General features: G+C 38.1%; 2 protein-coding genes across 3 annotated transcripts; one reads left to right on the top strand and one right to left on the bottom strand.

Annotated features, from left to right (window-relative positions):
* Nucleotides 1-4,401: 4,401 nt before the first annotated feature.
* LOC137966543 (uncharacterized) lies at nt 4,402-9,117 on the top strand. Its single transcript, XM_068813205.1, has 5 exons — nt 4,402-4,991; nt 5,587-6,520; nt 7,201-7,296; nt 7,632-7,768; nt 8,439-9,117. Exons 1-5 carry the CDS (start codon nt 4,753-4,755, stop codon nt 8,605-8,607), a joined length of 1,575 nt encoding a protein of 524 aa, XP_068669306.1. The 5' UTR covers nt 4,402-4,752; the 3' UTR covers nt 8,608-9,117.
* A 4,957-nt stretch (nt 9,118-14,074) lies between these two features.
* LOC137965531 (phospholipid-transporting ATPase 1-like) lies at nt 14,075-23,202 on the bottom strand. Of its 2 annotated transcripts, none has more exons than XR_011116090.1 (8): nt 20,155-23,202; nt 19,461-19,800; nt 18,527-19,346; nt 17,897-18,020; nt 17,421-17,640; nt 16,788-17,246; nt 16,384-16,700; nt 14,075-14,580 (listed from the first exon to the last, which is right to left on the bottom strand). XR_011116090.1 is itself a non-coding variant. In XM_068811794.1 (8 exons), the coding sequence occupies exons 1-7, from the start codon at nt 21,893-21,895 to the stop codon at nt 16,496-16,498; spliced, it is 3,909 nt and encodes a 1,302-aa protein (XP_068667895.1). In that variant the 5' UTR covers nt 21,896-23,202; the 3' UTR covers nt 14,075-14,580; nt 16,493-16,495. The 2 variants fall into 2 exon arrangements, 1 of the variants encoding a protein (XP_068667895.1); XM_068811794.1 differs by having other exon boundaries at nt 16,493-16,700.
* Nucleotides 23,203-23,766: the final 564 nt, after the last annotated feature.

Consider the following 23,766-nt stretch of genomic DNA (forward strand, 5'->3'; position numbering starts at 1 on the left):
AAATCACATATGAAAGATAAGACCCTCAAAAGAAAAACTATAAGTTCCACTACTATATGTTATTGAAGTAAGAAAATGTATCTTCAGTAAATTATTAAGTGAAAGTAAAATCTAATAGTATTTATGACTTGTACCTCTCAAGATTATCTAATAGTATTTATGACTTGTACCTCTCAAGATTATGTGAACGAACCAACCAAAATCTCAAACTCGGCTAAAGATTCGGGTATACTGAATCAAACCGAGCCGAACTCGAGCCGCTTGTGAGCTGGCTCGTTTGAAGCCACCCCTAATAAATACTAAACTTCAGCATGGTAGGACTACTTGATCTTTATATCATAAATAGATTTTAGTCACATGTCTAAAAGATATACAGGTCAATCATCCGGGACAAATGACATGACCATTATGATAAGAACATTTTGAAGAAAACAGATTGTCCATACTCTAATAAAGGTATGAAGCATCGAAACAAAGAGGTGGCCCCAAACTCAACTACTTAAGTTTATTGACTAATGTGGTCGATTTACAATGAAACTTAGAAATTTAACCAATTCATCTAGATATTTGACGATACTCAATGAATTTTGTGCTTATTCAAACTTCTATCTCAATAGCAACATATTACAATAACCATGACGGTACAAATGCCCCAAGATAATTTTTCTCCCTCTTGGTTGGTGTAGTAAAGTATAATCGACAAAATAAATACCTTCCCAAGTAATTACATCCTATTGCGCCATTAACGTTGGACATATTGTAAATCTTTTACTAGGAAGGGGACTCTTAGTACTATTAATGTTGGACAATGCAAAGCTTTTACTTGGAATGAGATTCCCATGCCCCCGACTACCTATTGTACCAATCATCAAGGACACCTACATGTTGCTTTGTGGTTGGTGTAACTTGATGTAACTAATAACAAAATGGTGTCTCTCTTTTTTCACTGAGGATCTATTTTGTTACTAACACCATAGCACCATATTAAGTGAACCATGAGAAGGCACAAAAGATCTTCTCATAGTAACTATTATAAAGATTACATCAACATTCCCATAGGAGACTACCTTATTCCTTTAGATTGTAATCATGATATACAATTTAAATTAGAAGCTTTATAACTTTGAAGACAACCTTATAGTTGGCGATAGAAACATGTTTCAATCAAGGGAAACCCAAATTAAGTTCAAGTAAATATCCTTTTCCTCAAGATTGAAAGATCATCTAAAATTAAATTGGTAGATTTATCGAACGTAACATCATTGACTATCTTATAGTAGATGATGATGACATTGCCCCGCTCATGGAATAGGATGTTTAATAAAAAAGGTCATGCCAAATCCATCAATAAGAGGTTCATCATCTAGTGATCAATCAAGATGAAATTTTGCTTGAGACTAACCTATAGAAGTTAGAATTATTACACAATGTTGTGTGCAATAAGCATATTTTATAAAATAAACTACCGAAATAGTATGATAATCAATGTCATAACCACAATCACTACTAACAATTTGCACTACCATCAACAACACTAAAAAAATGTGGTAATAAAAATATACCTACCCAACCATAGTTGAGTAAGGAGAATACAACATAATTAATAAGTAAATTTTGCAATTAAATACCAATCAAGAAATTGATTGGCTTTAACAACCAAAATTAATGAAATTTGATCCCACATTTTGGATTTGAATTCAAAGTTCACAATTTAGTGTAAAATTCAACACCCCTCCTCTCTCTCTCTCTCTCTCTCTCTCTCATTTGTGGCTACAGGGGTCCATACAAAGACCTTGTTAAATTGTTTTGGTTGTTTTAGCCTTCTACTTTTAATTTAATTATTTTATCAAGGTGCCAGAACTAACATTTTAATATTTAGGATATTATTTTCTAATATTTATTTTATAATATTTGGTTATTTTTATTATGTAATTTTAGTAGAACGAACATAAAATTTTAACTCTTTTCCACTAGGATCATAACCCCTTTTCTATATCCATGCTTGATAGTTCACAATACCAATTGTAAAAAATTAAAATGGAATTTTTCTTACAATCCATTGAATTTGAGTTATGGGAAACAATCATTCTTGTTATCCCATCCCAAAACATAAAAGAAAAGTCTATTCCTAAACAAGTATGTGATTGGGATGACTTAGATATTGCAAAGTTGATGGCAATGCTAAGGCTATAGAACTTATACCTAGTTCCTTAAGTGATGAAATGCTAGATTCTTTTCATCTTGTAAATCAATTAAGGATTTATGGGATGATCTAGAATCTAATTTTTCTAGGAATATTGAATGTGGCTCTTCACATTCCAATTACACTACACATAGAGATATTATAGGCATTGAAGATTATAAGCAGTTGTGCCTAGTTGAAAACATCATTTCAGATAAATATGATACTTCAAAGAGTGATTGTTACGAGGAATTGAGCAAGGAAGAACTTACGAGACAACTAGATGAATCCATATCCTCACTTTGAAGGAAAAAACAAAAAATAAGGAGTTAAGAAGGTATCTTTTGAAAATTTGAAAAGAAACAGAATCCTTGAAAGTTGATTATTCATGCAAGCTAGAAGAGCTTAAAAAATAAAATGAAATACTCACCTCAAAATGTGAAAAACATGAATTTCATTCAAGAAATATTCATGAGTTGAGAAATGAGAGTGGCATCCTGTGTGCCAAGGTTTTAGAGCTTCAAGGAGAAAACCAATTACTGAAATCTAACAAATAGGCAGTTGAAAGAAAAACCTTCGCCTTATCATTTGCTTTAGAGACATTAACTTCAGAAAAAAGTCACTCCTTTGGATTAATGTGAGAAAAGCATGACTTAGAGCTAAGGTTCATGAGACTATAATGGAAAGAAAATATAGTAGTTTTCATAGGATAAATGTGATAAAGGTTACAAAGTAACCTAATGATGTGTGTTACAAATGTGGAACCATTGGCCATTATGCATTTGAGTGTTTAGCTAGAATATAAAAGCCAAATAGGATGAAGTAAATTTGGATTCCCAATGGAAGCCTAAATTTGTCTTCAAATATTGAGACAATGAGACCCAAATAAATTTGGGTACCTAAGGTCACTTGATCTTCAAGCAAGGAGTGCCATCTCTAAACTAACCGATATACAAAATTAAAATCATCTTAGTAGATTGTTGGACATGAATTATGCAAATAGAAGTCTATAATTGATATTCATGTTCATTCAAAGATTTTTAGATGAGACTTGGTTTTGAAGATTGATTCAATGACAATTTCATCATTTAACCTCGTATACCGATCCTTAACTATATTATGTAGACCTGAAGTTTCTATGAAAATCAATATCCTATATAAACTAGAACGTTAGTGACGATTGGCTTAAATCATTAACCAATGACATTTCAATTAAAGATTATAGTACTTCCCAACCCAATCTAAATCTATTTAATATATGTTGAAATAAAATTAGTTGCTCTTAAGTAAGGTTGTGCATATCACGTAGTAATGTGATTAGCCTTGATCCATACTTCTTGTGAATTGAGTGGTCATAGCTCAAGTAGTTGACTTTTATCAATATAGACATTTGAAATTCATATTTAGAAATTAATGTCTATCTTAATCACTACATAAGATTCATATGAATCCACTTATGCATAACTAGAACAAGTACCCTCAAGGGGATAAGGCCTACTCAGTAAGACATAGATATGAATTCCTGAGTATCTTTCCATGTTCATATGTTGATGCATTCCCTACTTTCTCATTGCTTCAAATGATAATTCAAATTTAAGAAAGGATTATGCATCTTATCTTTTGGAGTGTTTAGAGAGCATAGCAAGTCACTCTTGGATATTAAATATTGCCTACCTTATTATATTAGTGATTGAATGTGGTCTTTAATTAGGAATTCTTATAATCAATCCGATAAAAATAGCCTTGGGTGACTCTCCGTGAGTCAAATTAGTTACCCAAGGATTCATGGTTTGTTACTTTGGTACAAATCAATCTGATATTTTTTATCCAAGATATTTGTTTATTTTCACCACTTAGCCTAAATAAATTAGATTGATTTAGAATGTGCTACGACATGTGAAATAAAGCAAGGTTATCACTATCCAAGGATTTAGGTTAAATGTCAAATAATTGAATCTTGAATGTTATTCATCTCTGGCCTCAATTGAAATAAAAAATTTAAACCCTTGCAGTTTGAGAAGTTTGAGATTAAATATGCCTAGTGCAATAGGAATGGATTGGGACTACTCTAATATTAGAGGAATGGATTAGAAGATAATTAGAGAAAGTTTTAGATTAAATATGAAATCTTAGATTTGTAGATGCTTAGGGTTACACTCTCATATAGGCAAACCAGGTTTACACTCTCATTAGCCTTACTTTGGACAATAAGAGTAATTGAGTTGCCAACCAACACTAAATTAGAATTTGACATTCACCCTTTGTAGAGTAGTGAAGATCTCAATGAAAAATAGTATAGATGCATAAAGATGATCTTCACAGAGCATATCTGAGATCCCAAAATAGATTAAAAAAATCTAAAATTTCAATGTCTGGATTGAATCCGATGCGTAACCCCAGCCTTTGACAGTTCTGTTTGCGAGATCGGAGACTGTGGTTGGAGCTTGCCAGTTACGTCATTGAATCGCCCCTCCGTAGGCAGGTGCTTATTTCTCCTTCCTAATTCGCTACCTCAGAAAAATAATTCAAGAGAAAGGAAAAAGACGAGCAAAAAGGGGGTGAACAAAAATATGCGCTGCAAATATCTTCTAAGACTTCCGTCAGATCTCATCCTGTTGGGGTTTGTTTTTCTGCTCTGCAATCCGTGTACCCATGTGGATGCATCGATCCACGAGTACAGGAACGAAGCTTTCATCCCCAAGGTCAACTCGTTCTTCTTCCATGGCGGCAGTGAAGGTCTGTATGCGTCCAAGAACCACGAGATCAAGCCTACGGACGGGAAGTTTGATAATGGGAAGTCTTATATTTGGTGAGATTTCAATGCTTGGTGTCTTACTGCCTGTTTCGGATTCTGTTTTCCTAACTTTTTTTTTTCTTTTGGTGGATTGAAGACGAAGAATCGAATTTGCTGTTTACTCTGATGTTTTGAGAGAATTCCCTATGGAAATCGATTCTAGGTTCCGCTAGGTGGCTAGTATTAAAAATTTTAAAGAACTTTGTTTTTGTTAGATTTTTAGCTTTGTGGGCACGATTTGGATGAAATGATGGCAAGAACAAATAGTGTTGGTTTCTGAGATAAGCTGCATTGGTTACTTTGTTAGTGGTAATGAATGATTTTCCAGTGACACTGAAAAATGTTATTTACGGTATTTTTCTGAAAGGGAAGCCATTTTTAACACAAGTATGGTAATCTGTTATAATGGGTGCTAGTGGTTGATTCCTTCATCTCACAAGAATTATGTAAAGATAATAAGCAGAAAAAGTTGATTTTTATATTTATAGATTGAATTTTTCAATATCATGCTCAATTTATTAAGAATTGCAAGGTGAGGTCTCGTTTTTGAAGTTTTACTGGTTTCTCTGGATATCTGAGTTCCAAATGGAGCCTCTAAACACTGCTTCAGGTTTGAATCCGTTACCTTCCGGAGGACAAATGAGTCGGGCTCTAAGCACCATCTCATGCAACAGAGGACTGGATTAGTGGAAGCCATAATAGTTGAAATTAAAGACAGGGATAAGATTGGTGGTAATTATTTTAATTCTGACGATATATGCTGCACTCCAGAACTTGCAAAAGCAGGGTCCTGTAAGGTGGGGGAGGTAATTATTCGTTCTAATCCAGACAACAATGATTCACCAAAACGCATACAGACTTTTTTTGAGGGAACAGATGAAGTAGTGAAGATGATACCTCAAAATGTTGAAATAAATCGTACTGGAATGTACTACCTGTACTTCATGTTTTGTGACCCACAACTCAAGGATACAATTATCACTGGAAGAACTGTTTGGAGAAACCCAGAAGGTTATCTGCCTGGGAAGATGACCCCCTTAATGACATTCTATGGCTTCATGTCTTTTGCATATCTTATACTTGGGCTTGGATGGTTTCTGCAGTTTGTGCGGTTTTGGAAAGACATACTGCAGCTGCACTATCACATTACAACGGTAATTGCATTAGGGATGTGTGAAATGGCTTTTTGGTATTATGAATATGCCAATTTCAATTCAACTGGAAGTAGACCCATGGGCATTACCATATGCGCTGTAACTTTCACTGCTGTCAAGAAGACTGTCTCCCGTCTTCTCCTATTGGTGGCTTCAATGGGATATGGAGTAGTGAGACCCACATTGGGTGGTTTGACTTCTAAAGTAGCCCTTCTTGGCCTTGTATATTTCATCGCTTTAGAAGCTTTGGAGCTTGTCGAACATTTGGGTAATATCAATGACTTTTCTGGGAAATCAAAGCTCTTTCTGGTGCTTGCTGTTGCTATTTTGGATGCATGTTTTATACTCTGGATAGTTTCATCACTATCAAAGACACTTGAGAAGTTGCAGGTATGGTATCTACTTCAGTTTTTCCCTTCTTGCTTTAATATTTTCTTAATTTTTTTTCAGATTGTTTCAGTGAATTAGTTTTTGAAATCTCCAATTATTCTCCGGGACAACCAACATTCAAAAAAAAAAACGTCTAGCTGGCAACATGCTTGGAAAGTTCTTATGGTGTAAAATGTTGTCTATCATAGTAGTAATCCTTCCGGTTTAACATTGTACTTTATTGGAATAGTTGTGCATTAAGCTTATTAAGCATTTGAGTAGGCAATTTATTACTGAAAAACAATTGTTTCCTCACTATCCTCAATATCTATGTCAGTGGGGATAGAACCAGGGAAGGTTAAAGAGGAACCTTCCTGGAAGTCCATTGCTTATTGCTGGCCAGGGGACAGGCTGTATGTGAAAACCCCATAACAGGGACAAGGTGGGGACAGGTTTCCTAGACTTCCTGTTACCATTTTACCTCGAAGGCTTATGTTATGACATTTCTTACTCTGTGATTGCATTTGTTGCCTTTCTTCTCATAATGCAAAGAAATTAAGAATATGTAGTTTATTGTACTTAAAGATTTTTTTGTCACAGAATGTTAAGCTGCAGTTTATCTAATTAGATTTATTTTATCCACTCACATATTGTTTGTTTGAACCTATATCACTGATATGATTCTGTGCACTTTTGTTCAGTTGAGAAAAGCCATGGCCAAACTTGAGCTATACCGGAAATTCACCAATGCCCTAGCAGTATCTGTACTGTTATCTGTTGCTTGGATTGGTTATGAGGTTCTCTTTTTCATCCTTGCTGTATCATTTATTTGATTGGCTCCGATGGCCTATTTTTCTCTTTGAAAATTCTAAACCAAAATTATATAAATGCATACTCTGTTAATGCAAATTGTTCCTCTTTAACTCCAACTGGGGAATGTGAACTAACTGTTGAAATCATCTTTGCAATGGTTAAATTTCAAGTTGAGAGAAGGAGTTGAATGAAGCTTAAACAGAAAACCTTTATATTGTTATCAGCTTAAAAGTAAAACTTGAGAAAGAATTTTTATATTTATAATTCAATATGTACTGGATGATTTTGATTTAAGCTTCATGAGTGTGTGACAATGCAGTTATACTTCAACGCATCCGACCCCTTGAGTGAGATGTGGCAAAGAGCATGGATTATTTCAGCCTTCTGGTCTGTGCTTGCATACTTGCTGCTTGTAGTGATCTGCGTCTTCTGGGCCCCATCCCAAAATCCAACCAGGTATGTTGTGGAATGTTTGGTTCTTTGCTTATTGATCAATAGTCTTTATTTTTGCTATTGCTGCTGTTGCATTGTGTAACAGGTTACTGGTTTTCAGCCTAGTGAAGGTCATAGCTAAATAACAGTATGATATTGGAGTCTAATGTGCCAGCAATTGGTGATTAATCATAGTTTCTTAAGTATTTTGAATAGTGAACATCTATAGAGAACAAAAAATGATAATTTAGCAAAATATTGGACGTGGGAAGGAAGACCTCAGCAAAACTATAGGCTTACTTTTTCTTTATATATTTGAACATATCTTATGTATCATGAGCTCTTCCTGGTTCTCACTCACTGGATTTGACCAAGAAATTCCATCCTGCCCTGGCTGGTTGAGTAGTTTCTATCATGTAAAAATTCTGCTATATTTTCTTTCCTTGCCACTTGAAATGGTGACCACAATTTCAGAACTGAGTTGCCCAGTAACTGCACATTTCAGTTGATCTTGAATAATAAAGGTTGCCACACACTGCCTCCTTCAAGAGCCAATTACTCTTAGTAGTTATAATGGCTTGCCTGTCTCCATTCAGTGCAGTCCTGTTGTGGATCACGACGATAGTCCCCAAAGAGCCTTCCAAGCTTCTCTAAGTTATAGTCGATAACTGTGATGGCTCGCTTGTCCCTGCAGGTATGCCTATTCTGAAGAAACAGGAGATGACTTTGATGAAGAGGCCGTCGCATTGACCACCAGTGTCACAAAGCCAACTGATATGGTGAGCAAGTTGGAAAGGAAGGAAAGGAAGGCAGATCATGTGTTTGGACTTGGAGAAGACCTGGAGGAGGACAAGCGAGAGTGAATAGATGAACTCATCTGGATTACCAGGATCTATGACATCTCGTCCAACTAAGGAACTTAATGAAGGAAAGAAACTACAGAGCAGGCAAGATGAGGAAAACCAACTTCTAGTCCTCCATACCTGCATTCTGCAAGACGTTTTTTCCCGATTTGCTTGGCAGGAAAGAATCAAAATCTCCATGAAGTCTCATAGCTCTGTAAATTGTAACACATCCACAATGATGTGCAAGGTGTAGTTACCCCATTGCCTGTTCACTTTGCTGTTAGACTTGAAAGATTTCTCACATGTCATTTCACTGACATAAATGTAATTTCTGAACCGTAAAGCCTGCTGGTTATTCATCATGCAGATATGAATTTGTTGTAGACTCTGTAGATCCCAAAATGTATGTCCCAAAGCTATGTGCTTTGTTGTCTAGTGGAAGGAACACTCAGTAACTGTTGCATCTCACTCTTGTTTTTTCCTTGTCTGAAAGATTTGTATTTTATTAATGTTAAAAAATAATGTGAAAGGTAGTTTGGTAGTTTTTACCCTATCTATACCTCCTTGATACTAGAACAGTCTAATGAGTAGTTAATGCATGGAGGGGTTATTGTTTTGGGATCTTTTCCATATGCCCCGTGCACAACCCATTACAAGGTTCGGCTTGCCTACAACATAACTGGGTTCGGTGATGTCAGCCTTGTTCTTGAGATTTTTTGTGGAATTTCTGTAGTATTGCCATCAAACTTGAGGGTTTTGAGGATTTTGGGTAAATAGGTACTTAAGTTGTGCAAACCTTAATTTTTCTAAGAAGTAGGGGCCATAGTGCCTACGCAGGCTATTGATTTGTGTTAAATCGTGGTTGTCTATAATTGATACTCTTGGTTTATATGGCTAATTCTCGTGAAGTTATCACCCCCTCAAGGAACATGGAACCTCAAAGGGACAATATTCAATCTTTGATTACTTCAGAGAGAAGTTAAATGGAAAGAACAACCTTAGTTGGTCAAAGTTCATTTGGATTTACCTCAAGGCCAAAAGAAAGTCAAAATTCATTGGAGATGACCCTCCAATTCCCCTAAATGATAACTGAGAACCAGATAACAATCAGGTCATGACCTAACTAATTAACAGTAATAATTCCAAATTACGGAATCAAAATAACCCTCAATGTAGGTATCTCTAGAAGGGTTGTATGCTCATGAGAGCAATTTATCTCGCGTATATGAGTTGTATGCTAGATTTTTTAGTCTCAAGTAGGGTGATCGATCAGTTACTGACTACTATAGTGAGCTGCTTGGAGTCATGCAAGAGATAAGCATTTTCCACCCCTTTATTACTGATGAAAGGGAGTTGAGAAAACAAAAGGGACAGCTACACGTAGTAAAATTCCTAGATGGTTTGGGACAGGACTTTGATGCAGTTAGAGCATAGTTACTGGCCTCGAATGATATCCATCACTATTTACTACGTTTAATAGAATCATGCGAGCTGAAAATACACTTATATCTAGAGGGAATAGAAAGACTAAACATGTTGATATATCTGCCCTTCATATCTTAGGCAACTCAAAGTAAGTCAGAGGACATGGTGGATTTAGTATAGGCAGAGGCAAAGATTGGGGTGACAGTGGACCTGTAAGGAAGTGCATTCATTGCGGCTGGTCAAATCATTTCTCTGACAAATGTTGGAGAAAGTTTGGAAAGCCAGCCTGGGCAAATTCTCTTGTCCATGAAAATGTTGAAACAACAATTAGACCCGTTGTGAATTTTGTGTCACGTACACCTAATGAGATGCAACATCTAGTTCAACACATGGCACAACTAGTTATTACTCCTATTACAACATTCGTAGCTTAGCCTCCACCTCCCACTGTCACTTTAGCCATTTCAGGTACGTTAGCTCTACATGTGTGTTTACCTGGGTTCTAGACTCAGGAGCCTATCAGGTACACCTCCCCTTTTTTTCTAACTGAAAGGAATCATTTGATGTTAAGTATGTCACTCTTGTTAATGGGCCAATGTCATCAGTTCATGGAATGGCTACACTTGTTCTAGCTTCTTTTTTTGTCACCACTGTCAATGTTATTTGTTCCTAAATTTCCACTTAACTAGTTACCAATAAGTCAATTCACTAAGTATATAAATTGTTTCATAACATTTTATCTATCTTGTTGTGTATTTTAGGATCTCACAATGAAGAAGATGATCGGTTCCGTACATGTGATTGGTTTCATGCATTAGAGAGGCGGGCTATATCATCTAGAGGGACATTCACAACCTTCATTACATGTTCTTTATACTATAGCCTCACCACTCCAGAGGCAATTAAGGTTAGGACATTCATCTCCAACAAAGTTAATTCAGCTATTTCTCCATTTTGCTTCCAAATTATCTTTTCAATGTAACTCATGCCAACTAGACAAGCATCATCAGACTATATTTCCCTTGAGCAAAATAAGAAGCACAAGTTTATCCAGAATTGTCCACTTATATGAGTGGGGATCATTTCTTGTGTTTAGTATCTTTGTTCTTTGTTCACAAGTAATTTATTTCCTTTACATAGATATACTTGAATGTATCTCCTATGGGTAAGGTCTGAAATATTTGATGTATTCCAAAAAATTTTTCAATATGACATAAAGACCCTATTCTAATGCATCTTTTCGAGTTCTTTATACTAACAACGACTGAGAGTTTATAAACCACAAGTTTGATTGGTTTCTACCAAAATTATGGAATTATTCATAGTCTTCATGTGTATTCACTTCCCAATAAAATGGGGTAGCTGAAAAAAAAAATCGTTATCTTTTGGAAGTTTCACACACAATGTTTCTTCAGATGATGGGGTGATACAGTTCTAACTACATGATTTCTTATTAACAGAATGTCATATTGGAACGAAATAGGGTCCCCTTTCGAGCGGATGGTTGATTGGTCCCTTGAACTCACGAACTTCTCAGTGGGTGGGTGGTCGCTCGGGGTATTCCCACTGAACTACGGTGCCGACATACCACGATCAGCATTACTAGCGTCTTCGACGACATCCTCTGAACTGAGGATCAACAGTTCCAACTCAGAAACAATTGCAATGACCTACTCCTGGCTCACTTTGAGTCGACCCCAACTCAGGCCCCCAATCCTACCTCAGCTCTTGCTGAGTCAAATCTGTCAAACGCTTAACCAATACAACCCAAAAGATCGGTCTGTTAAGTGCAGCAAAGCCAAGTACCTAACCCATCAGTGGACCAGGGGTGGACAGAACCTAACCCAGGTGGTTCGGAACCACCTAGCTCTGACACCCACCATTCCCATTCCCTATCGCTTCTGTCGGGATTCGAACGCAGAACGTGGTGTCCAACTCTGATACCATGTCAAGAGGTTGGCCAATACAACCTAAAAGACTAGTCTGTTAAGTGCGGAAAGTCACCGCTCACAAGAGTGGACGAAACTACTCTGACACCCACCCCGCCCATTCTCTACCGCCTCTCACGGGATTCGAAGGCGGAACGTGGCGTGCCTAGCTCTGATACCATGTCAAACGCCTAGTCAATACAACCCAAAAGACCGGTATGTTAAGTGCGAAAAGCCAAGTACCTAACCCATCAGTGGACCAGGGGTGGACGGAACTTAACCCAGGTGGATCGAAACCACCTAACTCTGACAAAATCGACCTCTCGTTCATTACGGACCCCCTAGCCAGGTCACCCTCCAGACAAAGTCCACCCAACCACATGTCCCAAGTCTCATTTCAAAATTCAAATCTCCCTCGATGATCATGCCTATATCCTCAACTTTCCCGCCTGTACCCTGGCCTGCCTCATCCGTACCCTCGAAAGGAGATTTCTTTGGGGTGGGGTCAAAGGGGAGAGAAAATATCACCTTGTCAAGTGGGCCGATGTGTGTCAACCTATGCTATACGACAGACTCGGTATCAAAGACACTGCCAAGACCAACTCAACCTACCTCATGAAGTGGATTTGGCTATTCAACACATCACCAAACTTGATCTAGAGGGCCCTTGTTACTGCCAAAGCTAATATATTGAATGGATGGTGGACCGATAACGGCCAGCGCTATCGCATGTCTCTTATTTGGAGGAAAATTTTCCTCATGCTCCTTACTTGTTGTAGGACAGTCAAATGCTATCCAGGGAATGTACATCTCACAAAATTTTGGTTAGACTAGTGGTTGGGTGATAAGCCTCTAGACAAAAGTTTTGGCCCCATCTCGAACGTATGGTCTGACTCTGGAGAATGGAACCTCAATCTTCCCAAAGCCCTTGCAAACTCAAAAGCCCTATTGGTCTCCAACCTACTCACTTTACTTCGCAAAGGTTAAAATTCAAGATCACATTTTGGACACCCTCATTTGGACCCATTGTCTCAAAGGATTATTCGTCACGGCCTCAACTCCCCCCCCCAAAGAAAACCTCACCACCCAACAAATGAAGCATGGTCTCTAAGGTTGTCATTGATTGGTGTGTGAAGAAAATTTGCCCACCGTGATAACACTGGGATACTTATTTTGAAATATGTAATATAACTTTTTGTCAAAATTATATATGGACCTACACCCCCAAATCTACCAATCATTTGGAGGACTATCATGCAAAAAGGGGTTCTTCCCTCTAACACCTTATTATAAACGATGACTCATCTCGCTAGGTTGTATCTCTTCTCTATTTGAAAAAAAATTCACACACTTCCCTCAAAAAAAAAAAAAAAAAAACAACAGGTTGAATGGAAATAAAGGAGAGAGACTGAAGGAGAAGCGGGAGAGAAGGGGACAATAGGAGAATTAGATGTGCTAGACCCTCGAAGTTCAACTGGTTCTGGGCAACATCACAGGTAAGCCTTCGGTATTCCAGTTTCCATCACCATGGTAAGGTGATCAACCTAATTCTCAGACGGGTCAACCTAGATTTGTAAGGGGCAAAGAGGGTCGAGTGAGACTCTCTTTGTATTTTCTACAGTCCCCTGATTTCAGCTTCTAGGCTTGGGAAAACCAATCCAACCTCGATTTCACAACTCCATGCTCTAGACAGGTCATCCAATAGAGTCGAACCGTAAGATAGCTCTACTAGTCAAAACAATTTTTTCATAGAAACCCAGCTGTCTCGGTCAAGATTCAACTGAAAATTCATTCTCTCCTAATCAGTCCAGTAAACTAATTAACCACACACTTAACTGCTAGTCCGAATGTGGCAATGAGATCATATTAGACAAGTGAATGGGTTGACGGGTTGATTCAGTTTCTAGAACACAGGCTCACGAGCAGGTTACTGACTAGTTGTCCAGAAAAGCCCTATGAGTTCCTCTAGCATTCCCCTCTGGGTAATTGTCCCTGCAGCAACCTTATAATGTACAACCAACTAGACCAAAAGATTGTTCTCTGCTGCCACCCCCACATGCATGGTCCAGGAGCACAAGCACTGGGGGAAGAAATATTTGATATCGGAAAATTCAGTAATTCCTGAGATAAGACACTTACCAACTAAAAGACAACAATGCCTGTGTTGTCTATGAAAGTCTGCATAATGGTATCGACTCCACCAGCTCACTCAAGCATCAAAGATCCTGCCAAGAGAAGCTGTACATTTTCTCTCGCTCAAGTGCTCAATCGAAAAACAAGGAAAGCATTGAAGCTGTGGGACTTTGCACAAACTAGTATTTTCCTTTTTTTTTTTTCTTTCTCTTCGTTTTCCTTTTCCCCGGTTTTGTTATTTTTCTCATATGTTCCTCTTGCTAAACTTAGTGTAAAACTGTCGTGTTACAATATGTTTATAGGACAATTACATTCATTCTAACTATACAGCCTTAGCAATCAAGCTTGATGTCTATCTGCTCCATGACAATCCTGCACTATGCTTTGGCTTGTATGCTGTTTACTCCCCTCGAGAAGATGTTGCAATTGTATGCATCAACTATTTTGTCTTCTTCAGTGCCACTGGTTGCATCGCACCATGCAACTTGATGCAAGCGTGACTCACCTGATGAATAAAGAAAACTTTATCAGATTTTAGTAAATAAAACCTGAGCTGACAACCAATTGTCCCAGTTAAAAATTATGCATTTTATTTTGGCAGCTATTATTTCCTCAAGAATGGGAGAAGTAGAGAGCAAAAACAAAATTAAAACATTTTAAACCACCATTGGTTAACCCTCATCAACCCTTATGAGCAATAGAAAAATACTTTGATTATAAATCTAAAAGGCATCCAACTAAACACCAGTTTCCTGTTTGAGTGATACTCTGTAAGTCTTCTTTTCTGGGGAAAGAATTCATATATTGAGTTATTCCTATCAACAAGGGATCTGCTGAGAACCCAAAAAATCACTTGCAGAAAGTCTGAGGCTATAAGGTAAAAACACACATGAAAGAGTAACAGAAGGCAGAAACTACTGCAACTGGGATGAGACAAAAAGGTGAGACATTGAGAGACTGGAAGTCAAAAGGGCATGATCGTGTGTCTGTAAATGAACGAATGGATTAGTGCTGTAGATTAAGGGTATGACAGGTCAAACTATGTAATTCTGTATTGAGCGCGAATGGGAGACAAATAGACAGTAAACAACAACCAAATGCAAATGATAAGACTTGCTCACACTTAGTCATACAGCCAATAGATTCTGGTTGTAACTTCAGCACTGGTTACTATAGACAAGAGGGTACCATCTACACCTTTTACACTATTCGCTAAGACACAACCATCCAAAATATAGAATTTAAGATTTCCTTGGTATGAAGGAATACCCAGGGCTCAATTAGTACCTAGATGAAGGAAACAACAGGAAAGAGGACCTGAAAATCCAATTCAAAAATACAAGAATTAAGTGTGAAATGTTGCTCCAATGCTAGTCTGCTATTGAAATTAAGCATAAAACAACCAGCACAACCTACCAGGGACCAACAACCACACCTTGATTAACATGAATTAGGTTTCACCCAAAAAAATAAAAATAATAAAAGCTACTTTCCACCTACATATCATTCTTCTATTTTTTCACTGTTTTCATGAGCTAAAGGAAGAGACTTAAGACATAAACCAAGTACAACATAAGTTAATATTTCAACAAAGAGAAAGTGTAACTATGTACTTTTTATGTTTCATTCAAACAAGAAGCTTTCTTTTATGTCCAAAGATAAATAACGAGGTCCATGAAGACTTGAGTTGATGGCCAGCCTGTACCAGGTGAGACTCTTGATGACCTAGCAAAACCAAGACTAGTTCAAAAACAACTGACCACAGTTCTTAAACTAGACAGTGTGATAACCCAACCAGTCAGGTTGCAGCCTGGTACCAGTTAGACTCTTGATGACCTAGCAAATTAATGCAGTTAATACGACATTGGTTTAACCTAACCAACCAGGGTGTAATGTGCAGTAGAACGGACCACCATATTACATGCAAATTTAATCTGCAGTGCACTTGCTATGAATTGCACAGTAAGAAATGTAGCTGGATCTCCTCCAAAATATGCGCCTAGGCCTTAGTAGTCACAGGCTTCTCCAAAAAGTTCAACTGAATGGTTAGAAAAAATAAACCTTACGACTATAATTGCCTTTTCTTTTTCAACGTTCAATACACACAGACCCCTTATGCCCATGAGAAGTCAAGACCTCACACTTCAAACCCAACCCCCCCCCTGATGTGACCACTGAGTCAAAGGCCTATGCCACCTCTAATTGCCTATTGTTAGAGTAAAATCCTTCTAAATATTTATTAATGGGAAATTATGTTACTTAGATCCCACTGAAAGTAGGATTGATAGAAAAGGAACAATAAACTTACCTTGGATGTGCAACCATCAAAGCTTCAAAGATGCGTTATGTGAGTAGTGGAGAGATGACTCCTGAAAAACCAAATAAAAAATGGGTTTCTCTACAGGAAAGCAATATACATGTTAACCGGAAGAATTTTGATCAGGCGTTAACTCCAAATGCTCTGGAAACTTCAGTAGTATTTCAGCTTCTCTTGCTATCTGAACATCTGAGGGCCAAAATATTTGTTGTACAATTTTGAAAAGAAAGCGAGGAAGCAGTGCCACAACCATTATAAGTGCAATGGTCAACCAATAGGTCTCTGAGACAACCATATGATAAATTGTCCTGCCAATGAAGAAAATAAAAGAAATAAAATACTGCAAAACATGTGCGTAATGTCAGTAAAAATAAAATGTAAACAAAGAAACTAACCAGTAATTGGGAAAGATTTGTATGGAATCTAAAGCCACCATACAGATGTACGTGATGAGAATTGACCCCCATGTTGCAAGATGAGTGATCAACACCCACTGCTGGACATCCATGGCCAGGTGAAAATTCACAAGTATCACAACAGAAATTGTCCACAGACTACCCATACTCCAGATGTCAATTTCACTTTCTTGGTAAGTGAAAAGAGGTATATAGAAGAGGACAAGACTTTGCCAGAGAGTATCAATCATTGTAATCCAGAATAGATTGAAGTTGTAACTCTCTTGTCTATGCCCCGCACCATAAAGCTTTGGGTACTGGAGGAGTGTCCTGTGGCTCAAATCCTTATCCATTACACCCACCACAACCGTAGGGACAGAAGTGTAAATAACAGAATACAGCACACTGCTCCAATCTGTCAAAGCAGAGGTTGTGGAAAAAGCTGTGCATAATATGTACCTGCAAGAGAAGAAGAGAGAGAATAAACTAAATCAAGTAAACTACGAAAAATATTCCTCAGATTCTAATTTAAATTTTAATACAGTTGCAGCCTCTCTACATGAAAAGAATTAAAAAAGTGTAAAAATTGTAATAAAGAGTTGCATAAACAAGAGCAAGACAGGAGATTGTTACCAGAATAGCATCAAAACAAATACTGCATTCCTGTAGAAATTATACAAAACCAAATAGCCTATACGCCGATAGTTCCAGTGACCATGCACAAGAAGTAACTTTTTCAAGAACCGAAACTGCCCCATAGCAAAATCTGAAGCCATTACAGCTTGGCGACCCTCCTGACCACATATACCAACACCAACATCCGCCATTTGGATCATTGAAACATCATTTGCCCCTGTCAAAAGAAAAATATTAACCATATGGAACCCAAAGAAGAATAAGAGAAGCATAAAGCATCCACACATAAATGCAAAGAAACAATGGATTGACATGGAATTTTTATAACATCCTTTCCAACAAACAGTATTTGGGAAGCATCCAATTAAAAATAGAGTTATTAGGCTCAAATTGCAATAAGAAAATAACAAAACACCAGGCTCATAAACAACATGTGAATAAATGCAGAGCAAAGAAACTGTCAAGCAGCTTACCATCACCAATTGCTAGTGTCATATCATTTATCCTGCTCTTAATAAGATCAACAATACCAGCTTTTTGAAGAGGAGCAACACGACAACAGAGAACAACCATACAGGAGGTAGCCAAATCAAAAAGCTGAAAACAGCACAAAATTTTACATTAGTGAAACTTAAAATCTAATTAAATATGCATCAGAGCCAGAGCCTATGCAAGTTACAGAATTCATGCATCCCAAAAAATTCGATACAGCAGCCAAACCAATATTGCTGCAATATAAAGTACCAAAGTCCGCCTTCATTGTATTGGTAATTTAAATAACAATAATAGGCAAGTAATATGATTTTTTAAAAATGGTATGAGATATGGACAGTAACATGTCATCACAAAAACAGCATAAGCTATTGAAACTATTATTTCCTCAGGTGAGGATTTAAAACTCAGCCCATATATACAAATGTGAGTATTTTGCCCTGCATTATTGCTGAGCAGTTGTCGTGATAGCCAAATAACAGTATCAAACATTTTTTTACCAAGATCCACCAAGTTAACACAACAACCAAAACAGGGCAGAATATCAGAATTGAGACTGGGGATAAATTTTTTAAGACATTGTGAATCCTAGGTAATCACCAAATACATGCCTCTTGCTCCAGGTCTTTCTCCAAGATGTAGACGAGACTATTGCCATCAATAATAAGTGCAAGTGGAACATTTGCTGCATATGCTTTTCCTTTTAAAAAATTTATGTCTTGCAAACCAATTTCAGGTCCCAACCCATTGGAAACCTTCAAGGAACTGTGGCCCTCGGAATAATCCTTATCAAGATTCTTCTTCAATTTTGTGTCAACTGATGTTTTTCCATACTTGGTCTTAGCATTAGCCAAAAGATTTCTGCACTCATCCTCCGAGTTACCATTTATAACAATCTGCTGCATATTAGGCGTCAGCAGTTTGCATGAGAGGCCTATTGAGATGGCAGTCTCTTGCTTATCTCCAGTGAGGACCCACACCTTAATTCCTGCCTGCCGGAGAGATTCAATGGTTTCAGGCACACCATCTTGCAATTTATCCTCAATTCCAGTAGCCCCAAGGAGATTTAAGTTAGACTCAATAAGAGCTGCAGTCTGACGGAGCTTTGCCGACCTCTCAGATAATGAGGTGCTCGCTTCTTCATATGTGATCTGCCACTCTTCAAGTTCTTCATCAGTAAGGTTCTTTGCTGCAAGAACAAGAGTTCGTAAACCTTCAGAAGAGTATTCTGTCAAATGGTTCTCAGTCACATGTCTTAGATTGAAGGGACACTCTGGGATGCCAAGGGCATCAGATGTTTTTGACAAAATACTGAGCATAGAACTATCAGCACCCTTAACCAAAACCTTTACAGAATTATCGGGAAATCTAATTACAACAGACATTCTCTTGCGCACACTATCAAACTCATGTAAACCCATCAAATCCAACCTGCAAGTAAATGACCAATCAAGTTATGAAGTCAACAACATTAAAGTTCAGGAAGGGGTTTGATTTTAAGAAGAAAAAGAAGAATAAGAAATTGTACCAGGAGTTAAAAGTTACCTTATTTTCTCACCATGGACATCAACCACAATATGCCCAGATGTACGCTCAATAAGAGTGTACCCATAAGCAGAAGCAGCAGCGACCAAGGCCTGCTCATCAGGAGATTCCCCCTGATAATCAATTGCTTCTACATTCTCATGCAACTCATAGCCCATAGAACTAAAAGATTGGCAATGTGTAACTATTGGGATTACAGTGTTACATGCCGCTAAAGTGAGAAAAAAATCGTGAGCTGCCAGTCTCTCACCACCAGCTAAATCTTTATGCAGCAAATGCAAAAGCTCGGGGTCAACATTAATTTCTGACCTGGATTTCTTTCTTAGATTTTCAGCCAAACCTACAGGAAAAGGTCAAAGATTTATTTTTGAAAAATGAAAATATCAAATATATTGATATCTGGGACCATACAATTGTTAGATCTACAGAATCCACTCATCCCTGTTAATGACAGAAAAGAAATCATATAGGAAATTGCATGATGAATGGTTTGTGAATACCTTTTGGCCCTCAATTTAAGGTATTCTGAAAATTCCTTAATTTTTGTCTGTATTCTCTTCAAGTAAATCAAAAACATTATTTTCAGATTTAAAGAGAATCTAACTTTGTCAAACTAAAAGGTGCCCGATTGGGCTGACATACAACATCAGTATGCTTGAAACAAAAACCAAAAAACAAATAAAAATGGCCTTGCCTGCAATTTGTATCTCCTGCAGTGGATGGCCTCCTGATTGTGCCGAACCTCTGTAGTTCTTCCCATATACACTGGCTGTGCGAAACTCCATCTTGTTCTCAGTAAGTGTTCCTGTCTTATCTGAAAATATATACCGTATCTGACCTAAATCCTCATTGATATTCAAGGATCTGCACTGAAACCTTGAGTCAGAACTACTGTCATACATTTCTGAATCCTCAATCATGAAGTATGACTGTCCCAATCGAACTAATTCCATGGTAATATATAACGATATGGGTATCATGATCTGGAAAACAATTATGGAACTCAGAAATGAGAAAAAAATCTCCATCACAAACCCATAGTACTTGTAGGTCTTCCCATTATCGGGCCCATCTGAGAAGTACCGCCTCCGGTAATATGGCAAGGTATCAAGCTTATTCATATGCCGATGAAGCCATAACCCCATCCCAAGGGCCACCACTGCACACATGACAAGTAGAAAGACCGACAACCAAAGGGTTTCTCGATTCATGTAGCCTTCCAATCTGCTTCTTTTGGCTGGGGAGACAGCACTATTCAACATGGCTTTTGTTTCCTGGCCTGCATAAACAACCACTCCAACAACCCACTCTGTGTTCTTTAGCTGGCATCCTCGAAGAATGATGTTTGATTGGCTAAGAGGAACCTTATGACCATTAAACTCCATGTTAGCAGTAAATTCATATATATTTCTATTTGGTTGCTCACACCTTATAAGACCAGAAATATTCCCGCCTTTGAAAACTGTGGATGCCGTTTCCTGCCGAGCGTATCTCGTCTTCAGATTGGATTCACCATCCAAATTCATCGTCTGAATATAAGATATCCCACTTGGATCACTTGTTCCCAACAAAACCATGTCACATGGAATTGTTTCATTGCTACAGATCTTCAAAACCTCACCAACCTGAATTTTTTTCCACCTCTTCCGCAGGAATTGACCTGACTGAAACACCAGAGCCTCACGGTTGTTCTCGTTTCTGTCTGATCTGTGCCTGCGCCAATCTTCATATCCATCCTTAATTGCTGTGACAAAAAGCACAAAAAGGAGCGGAAAAAGAGAAACAGTTCTTCCAAAGACTGCAAGTGGTGGGAGCTGGTTAAGAGCTGCAATGGCTAAGAAGTACAAGTAAGCAACTCGATGGAATTGGATGAAAAGATTCTTGGGCAGGAATGTAATCAAGGTGTATTTGCTGGTACGGATCTCATTCCCGGAGAACTCGTACTTGTCATTGGTACGCTTTGGGTCATTGACATAGATCAATCTAGGATTATCACCATGAGAAAAAACATCTTCAAATTGAACACTTCTGTGACGGACCCGTTGAGACTTGTTGACCTTCTCTAGCCCCACTGAATTGAGGCCAGGCATTTGAAACGTTGTTGAATTCTCCTGTAGCTCCATTAGACCCCAGGACACAAGTTGTCTCCCATCTTGTGGTGGGCATCCCAGCAGAAACTTTTGAATCGACTGGGATTCGGACGAGTAAACTCCTTTGGTGGAGACAGAGCCAGAATCTTCTACAGTATCCAGATCATTATTTGCATCTGACACTGTATCATCCTCCTGTAACTCTGCAGTATGACTCTGAGCATCCTCAAAATTAGAAGAGTCAAAGGATGCTGTTGCACAGAGACAATTAAAGGAGCCCAAGTTCGTCTGTGGCGTGAGAGATGGAGGGTCTGATGAGCTCAGCAGTGGTCGGTCGGAAGTCATAAATAGTCTTTGAACCAACACATGTCAAAGAACAGGTAGAAACGTCAAACACTCCTATAAGCCTGTCCCAGAAATTGGAAATCCACTGTAAAGTTTCTTCTCTTCCTGTTCCCGACCAAAACAAATCAGCCGGAGGAACTCAAGCTTCGTCACGTGAGAAATGATGAAGCAGTCCATTTGGATACCAGGATTCCACTTACAGCTATTTCACTCAAAAACATCTTTCCATTTGGCACATCTTTTAGGGTACAAACCTTTGCTAAGAAAGGTAAGGAAACGGGTAACTTTGATTATACACTGGCAAGAGCCTATAAACTTCGCTAGATAAAATGCAAAAAATTAAGTTACAGAAGCCGAGACCCTGGATCTGAAAATTTCAGCGACTTATCGGGGCCAAAATCACCAAAATTCAACCAATTAAAGCCAAAATATTGTCTCCCGGATGCATTATCTTGCCGGATTGAATTTAAATAACCATAAAGACTGAAAAATATCAGAAGTCACCAACCAGCTCAAGCAGCACATTTACACCACTTCTCGTCATCCTCTTGACAATAAACTTAGGATGCTGAGTAAACCCAAAAAAGGCAAAGCAAGAAACACCAGATTCCCAACGTTAATCAGAGATCTTCCACCAATGCCGACAGTGATCGCCAAATTCACAGCTCCAATTTCTGGATGATAATCCGTCCACAGGCTGCTCTCTTCAATTCAACATAAAACAGCCAAGAAAACTATGTAAAACACCCCTTTTCTGCCGCTCCTCTCCCTGATAAAGCTCTACAGAAAAACAACACAAAAAACAGCAAAAAAGAACGCCAATCAAACACCTTCCCCCAATTCTTCCCCACACGAAGTACAGCTATTCCGCCGATCTCAGAAACCCTCTACAGCAAGCTACATAAACAGACAAATCTCCCCCACATTTGCCCGAATTCCGATATTACTTTCAATGTCCTTCAACGCACCAAACACGGAAATTAAAGCGCAAAGAAGAGACCCTCGTCCACAATTCTCGAACCCCTTGAGCACAACAGATCTAATGACTTACCCAATGAAGGTATCCCCAGAAGAGATCTGACAAACACCTGTGACTTCCGTCAGAAATCAGCAGCTGACGGGACACGGATCGGGAGTTTCGGGCGATTAAGAAAGGAAGAAAGTAAAGAAAGAACTAAAAAAAAAATGGGTTGGGTGTTTTGCACTTCCTTCTGAGAGATGAGACAGAGAGCACCGCAAAGGAGAGGGAGGGAGGGGACGTCACTTTTCGAGTGGCGGAACACGAATCTTGTTGCCTTGTTTGAGGCTGGCCGGTGGCTCCGTTATCGGCTCCGTTTTTTGTAGTGGTTTTCTACTCACTTTTCAGTGTACGAGTACGTACGGAGGAGGTGGGCCCACAGCAGGGCCCCACGGGGTTTAGACAGCTATAACTATTACTTAGTCCTAGGTCGTTGCCTTAGATCTAATTTAAATGAGTAACAAATAGCTCTTACTTATTTGATTATTACCTGTTTAGATCATCACTGTTATATGCTAATGAAACCTAATCAAAGGTATTAGGGTTAAGTCTCATTTGCTTAGAATATGACACATTTTTTGTCTTTTTTTCCTTTTATTCATCCCTTTTTTATGTTTTAATATAATTAAAACAATACCAGAGCAAACACTCTCTCAAATTTGATTCCCAAGAGACGATTAACTAAGAAAAGAGTGACCTAATCTTAAGTGGAGTCACCAAAATAATTACATGCCAAAGAGAAGTCACTGAACATGAAAATAGCTATCATCATAGAGTGAAATCCGTGGATATTGACATAGAAGTATAATGAATTATCATGTCCAATGGCTTATCCTCTCTATTGAAGCCAAAA

This window comes from Aristolochia californica, unplaced genomic scaffold, assembly GCF_029961685.1.
Source record: "Aristolochia californica isolate CCGP_79_NKW_82.1479 unplaced genomic scaffold, dmAriCali1.0.hap1 SCAF_5, whole genome shotgun sequence".
In the NCBI taxonomy this organism is placed as follows: domain Eukaryota; kingdom Viridiplantae; phylum Streptophyta; class Magnoliopsida; order Piperales; family Aristolochiaceae; genus Aristolochia; species Aristolochia californica.